The following is a 6,549-nucleotide window of genomic DNA, read 5'->3' as shown; positions in this document are numbered from 1 at the left end:
AGGATTGGTATGTGTTCCTTCATCTTATCCTTCCTGAAGTCCACAATCAGCTCTTTCGTCTTACTGACATTGAGCGCAAGGTTTTTGCTGCGACACCACTCCACTAGTTGGCATATCTTGCTACTGTGTGCCCTCCTATCTCCATCTGAGATTCTACCAACAATGGTTGGATTGTCAGCAAATTTATAGATGGTATTTGAGCTATACCTAGCCACACAGTCATGAATATAGAGAGAGTAGAGCAGTAGGCTAAGCACACACCCCTGAGGTGTACCAGTGCTGATTGTCAGCAAGGAGGAGATATTATCACCAATCCGCACAGATTGTGGTCTTCTGGTTAGGAAGTCAAGGATCCAATTTCAGAGGGAGGCACAGAGGCCCAGGTTCTGTAACTTCTCAATCAGGACTGTGGGAATGATGGTATTAAATGCTAAGCTGTAGTCAATGAACGGCATCCTGACATAGGTATTTGTGTTGTGTAGATGGTCTAAGGCCACGTGAAGAGCCATTGAGATTTTATCTGCCGTTGACCTATAGTGGCGATAGGCAAATTGTAATGGGCCCAGGTCCTTGCTGAGGCAGGAGTTTAGTCTAGTCATGACCAACCTCTCAAAGCATTTCATCATTGTAGATGTGAGTGCTACTGGGTGATAGTCATTAAGACAGTTCACCTTATTTGTCTTGGGCACTGGTATAATTGTTGCCTTTTTGAAGCAAGTGGAAACTTTCTTCTGTAGCGGTGAGAGGTTGAAAATGTCCTTGAAGGGTGTTATAATAGGAGATTTTAACTTTCTACATATTGACTGGCACTCCCATACCTTAAAAGGAGTAGATGGGTTAGAGTTTGTCAAATGTATTCAGGAAAGTTTCCTTAATCAGTATATAGAAGTCCCAATGAGAGATACTTGATCTGATATTCGGGAACAAGACAGGCCAGGTGACAGAAGTTTGTGTAGGGGAACACATTGCATCTAGTGATAATAATGTCATTAGTTTCAAAGTAAATGTGGAAAAAGGTAAGTCTGGTGCACAAGTTGAGATTCTAAATTGGAGAAAGGCCAATTTTGATGGTATCAGAAAGGATCTGGCAAGTGTGGATTGAGACAGGCTGTTTTTTGGCAAAGGTGTACTTGGTACGTGGGAGGCCATCAAAAGAGAAATTTTGAGAGTACAAAGTATGTATGTGCCGATCTGATTAAAAGGTAAAGATAGCAGGTGTAGAGAACTATGGTTTGTTGAGGCCCTGGTTAAGAAAAAAAAAGGAGGTGCATAGTACGTATCAGAAGGGACAAACAAATCAAGTACAAGAGCACACTCAAGAAATAAATCAGGGCTAAAAGGAGGCATGAGGTGGCCTGATAGTAGACAAGGTGAAGGAGTATCCTAAGGGATTCTACAGATATGTTAAGAGCAAAAGGATTGCAAGGGATACAATTGGTGCTCTGGAAGATCAGAACAGTAATTTATGCATGGAGTCAAAAGAGATGGGAGAGGGATCTTAAATGGATTTTTTTTTGCATTTATATTTACTAGACGGACATAGTGTCTATAGAAATGGATTAGACATTGGCTTTGTGGGAGAATGGTAGTAGATGGTTGCCTCTGTGACTGGAGGCCTGTGACTAGTGGAGTGCTGCAGGGATCGGTGCTGGGTCCATTGTCGTTTGTCAACTATATCAATGATCTGGATGATATTGTGGTTAAGTGGATCAATAAATTTGCGGATGCCACCAATATTGTGGGAGAAGTAGATAACAAGGAAGACTATCAAAGCTTGCAGCTAGAAAAATGCACACCAGCCTCTCCGGTGAATGATATCTGTAAAGTAGGGGACTGTGCACAATTCTGATTTGATGGAGACAGATGTGAGAGTGTGGAGGAACATCTGGAAAACATCTGAAGTGCCCGCTTCGCTGCCGCTGCTGCTGTATGGTAACCGAAATCTCCGGAGCAGAAGGCCCTGAAATCCTCGGCTTTGCGTGTTTCAGCGGCCGGGGCTAGGTCAAAGGCGCTCGGCAGAGGATGGTGCTCGGGAGGCTGTATGGAATTTAATGCAGACAAGCGTGAGGTGTCAAGTGAAATGTGTCATTTTGCTTCAACAAACAAAACATTCCAAGGATGATGCTGGAGGAAACCCGTAAGTGTTGCCATGCTTCTGGCCCCAACATAGCATGCCCACCAATCTTAACCATACATCTTTGAACATGGGAGGAAACCAGAGCACCCGGACGGAACCCCCATACTCATGGAGTGAGCAGACAAATTCCTTTCAGACAGCGGCAGGAATTGAACCCTTAATTGTGCTAACCACTACACTACAGTGCTGCCTTCAAATAATCTGCAAGAGAGAGACAAAAATCTCAACAATATGTGGTACAGCTTAATGTCAGTTGTTTTCTATTTACAGAGTTTCCCATTCAGTGTGACCAGATACTTCACCCCATTTTTCAGCTCCTGTCTGAACTTGCTCTGCGTCAGTCCATAGGTGCAAGTGTTGGTGCAGGAACTGAGTAGTTGCAACATGAATCCCGTTTGCTGGTTGATGTATATGGGGTTGCTGTAATACTTGTCCTGGTAATTGTAGTTTCTCATTCGCCATTTTAAGGAATGTACAAAATATGGTGTCCAGAGGAGGATGAAGTTGCCAGATAGAGTAAAGAGCAAAACCATTGTCTTCTTACGGTTCTCACTCTCGGGATCATTGTGATTATCGCTGCTACTCACAAGTGCCCTCCGGATTTTATTGGACTTTATAATATGTTTAACGGTAAGGGCATTAAATGAAAGGATGAAAAGGATTGGTGTCAAAGGAGTTACTATACTGTCGAACGACTCGTAAGCCATCCACAGGGGTGAGGTATAATAGACAGCAGTTCCAATGCAGAGATATGGAATGTTGTTAATCACGTAACTGGGTTCATTCGTAAAGTAAAACGGGATGCTCCTCAAACAGGCCAGCATACACACTGTGGCTATAACCACACTTGCTCTCCTCTCGGTACAGTACCTTGGTCTGAGTTTTTGACAAGAAATGGCCACAAAGCGATCAAAGGTAAAAGCAACCGTGAACCAAACAGAGCAATCGAGGGCGGTAATCTTTATGACAAGTATTGTGGCACAGACCGGAGTGATGAACAAAAAGTTTATCGGAAAATAAATGTTGTTAATTCGCTTCAGTATGACTTCAACAATCACTACCATTAGATCTGCCATTGCCATGGCAACCAAATAGCGAGTAATGCATTTAGAGAGTCTGCATTTTCCCCGGCACAGGATTACAATCGCCACCAGGTTAACTGTAACAGAAAGAAAAGGAAGTTATCACCAGACTCTGCAAATAAGTCAATACCAGAGTGAAAAGAAATTACAAATTAAAAAAACTTGGTAACAATATGAAGAACAGAACATTCAACATAAGGTTAATACTGTTGATGCTGTCTGAGAAAGGCAAGCAAAGGATTACAGGTTTCCCCCGCCATCCAAAGGTAGAGTGTTCCTATGAAATGGTTTGTAAGCCGAAATGTTGTAAAGCGAAGAAGCAATTACCATTTATTTATATGGGAAAATTTTGTGAGCGTTCGCAGACCCAAAAATAACCTACCAAATCATGCCAAATAACACATAAAACCTAAAATAACAGTAACATATAGTAAAAGCAGGAATGATATGATAAATACACAGCCTATATAAAGTAGAAATACTTCTCTACAATGATTGCCTGCACAGATCTCCATAGCGAAAATCTCAGGCAAGCGCTCTCGGCAGAAAATCTCACGCAAGTGCTGTTGGCATAAACGCGTTCTCCAGTAACCTTTAAACTATGAAGCTGCCAAATCTACCAAATAACACATAAAAATACACAGCCTATATAAAGTAGAAATAATGTATGTACAGTGTAGTATCACTTACCGGAATTGGGAAGACATCGAGCACACTAATGATGATGTGTTAGACTGAGTCATCGCAGGCTGGGTGGTGCAGCGGCCCCCACCCTCTGGGCCGCCGACTGATACATTGCCACGAAGCACGCAGGGGTAGCTAAGAGGCACACAGCACATCTTTAAGAAAGAAGCCAAAATAAACATGCTAATTAATTAGGTGCTGCCCGGCACGTAAATGTCGGTGCAGATCAGAGGCGATTGCCGATTGCATCGGCACTGATCTGGGCCGACAATTACATGTTAGGTGGCACCTAATTAATTAGCATGTTTATTTCGGCTTTTTTCTTAAAGATATGCTGTGTGCGTCCTGGCTACCGTTGCATTTTCCGCGAATCGGTATCTGTCCATGGCCTGGGGGTCCGGGTGGTGGGACACTGGGGTGTCATCTCATCGTCGATCAGGGCAGGCAGCTCATCTTCTCCTATGACTGCCAGCCTCAGTGTCGGAAGATCAAGGTTTGTCCCTCTGCTGTGGCTGATGTGGAAGGCTTGCTTGACTGCTGAGCCTCGTGAATTTTTCTATCACACAGTTCTTTAAAAAGGACTCAAACCATCCTGCAAATATCTCCTAAACCGACGTACCCTTTCAAAATTAAAGTCGTACTTTACCATTACTCATTCGGTTTCGATTGTTATCCTTTTTTCTTCCAATTGCATCAGCTCTTCATCTGTCAGTTCTTGGTGATGGAATGCCAAAACCTCCTCAACATCATGTTCGTCAGCTTCCACAAGCCAAACTCACATTGTCCTTACTTCGTTCACCACGATCAAAACACTTAATTATGTCTAGCTTTACGCTAAGTGTAACACCCTTGCGAGCTCTTTTAGGCTTTTCCGATATCATATATTTCATCTTGCAAATGACTGCTCACAGGCATGTGTTTAAGCAATGCCAGCGAGAATGCCGTTTCCAATCTGGGGGAGAGCGGCTGCTTGGGGTGCGCTCTGCCTTTTATCGCGCGCTGCTTTTTTTTTTGTAACAGTGAAAACACCTTCTGAAAGCGAAAAAAGGGTACTAATGTAGGTCTTTCGTAGCAGTGAGGTTTCGTAAAGCGAACATTCGAAAAGAGGTGGACACCTGTATTACTGACAGCTGATCTGGCAGAAAGGTGGGAAATGAATGAAAACACTGCATTAAAAGATATTGTGACTGTGAGAAGCAAAAAAAAATATTTCCTGAAAATCCGCCCCTCCAAAAAAAAAACACAATGCTGAAATTAATCCACAGGTTAAAGGACGTCTATTATGTTAAACTTTACATGTTACTGACCTGACATCAGAACTGACAGAAAACTGGAGTGGCCGGGCATCTGAAATCCTTGAATTCACTATTGAGTACAACATGACTTCCAGAAGTACATTTCATTTTGCTTTCATTGGCGTTAACAGGGACAGTGTAACAAGTTAGTGTGTGTGTGTGTGAGAGAGTGAGAGAGAGAGTGAGAGATAGAGAGAGAGAGAAGGGGAGGAAGTTCGGAGTTGGAGCAACAATCAGATGTCTGCTGACGACTAACCTGGTGGCGGTATTCAACAAAATGCTGTTTACGTTTACATACGTAGTACATAGCCAAGTCTGTACTGACATTTTTATGCTAATCTCATTTTATTTTCCCCATATTTCCCTTAACTTACCTGAGATTCTCCAGTCACCAAGCAGGATGTTTAATTCTGTAATTCAATCCAAGCCTCCTTCAGATTCTGGAGGAAACTGGAGCTCTTGGATAAAAATACAAAAGGAGAATGATCAAACTCTAAAGAGTGAGCAGTAGAAATCAGAGCTGAACCCGGGTAACTAAAGCTGTGAGACAGCAGAACTACTAACTGTGCCAGTGTGACACAATGGTTGGTTATATTTGGCTGGTTCAGTATTGAGGATTCCAAACCATGAACATTGAAAATACTTCACCAATTTTGAAGGATTACAAGGATGCTATTGCCTCATTCAGAAGAAGTGCTTGGTCACCTGAATGGTGGAATGAAAGAGGCAAAGGGAAGGTGATTTGGTTGTATAAAAGGCAAGGCAGTGGATGTTGGTGGAGATGGATGAGTGAACCAGGGATTCAGAGGAGGAACGGTACTTCCAGATGGTGAAAGGAAGGAAAGGTGCATCCGATTGTGACACCTCACTGCAGATGGTGGAAGTACATCGTGCTTGTTATACATCTCTGCTTGCCTCTCTCCACCTGCGTGACACATATACTCTCAGCCTCCCTTCTGTAAAAATGAATACTTGCATGTTGCAATGCAAGAGAAGAAAAATAAACATTCACTGAACGTCTAGAAACTTATGCAGATTAATTAGTTCCTTTCCCTTACCTGTAATGCCAACTGCTGCAAGAATGGGGTAGTAGATGCTTTCAAACACAAAGATAACTGGATAGCCCATGTTATGTGTCAAGGTGAGTTGAAGGCACTGTGTGAAGGTTGTCAGTCTAGTTACACAAGACCTTTCTTATATACAATGGAATGGTCTGCTGGGATTCTCACCTGCAGTGAGCTCTGTTTGTTATATTCAATTAAACAACCAGACTTAATCAACCAAAGACTAAACCTATTTTAGAAGCTATTTTGTGTTTTTTTTCTTTGGAAAACAGTAAATCTCCAGAAAG

General features: G+C 42.5%; 1 protein-coding gene across 1 annotated transcript; it reads right to left on the bottom strand.

Moving 5' to 3' along the window:
- Positions 1-2,397: 2,397 nt before the first annotated feature.
- LOC140202099 (probable G-protein coupled receptor 139) lies at positions 2,398-6,326 on the bottom strand. The gene is made up of 2 exons (XM_072266958.1): positions 6,257-6,326; positions 2,398-3,296 (listed from the first exon to the last, which is right to left on the bottom strand). Exons 1-2 carry the CDS (start codon positions 6,324-6,326, stop codon positions 2,398-2,400), a joined length of 969 nt encoding a protein of 322 aa, XP_072123059.1.
- Positions 6,327-6,549: the final 223 nt, after the last annotated feature.

This window comes from Mobula birostris, chromosome 8 (assembly GCF_030028105.1).
Source record: "Mobula birostris isolate sMobBir1 chromosome 8, sMobBir1.hap1, whole genome shotgun sequence".
In the NCBI taxonomy this organism is placed as follows: Eukaryota; Metazoa; Chordata; class Chondrichthyes; order Myliobatiformes; family Myliobatidae; genus Mobula; species Mobula birostris.
This window is presented reverse-complemented; position numbering and strand designations above follow the sequence as displayed.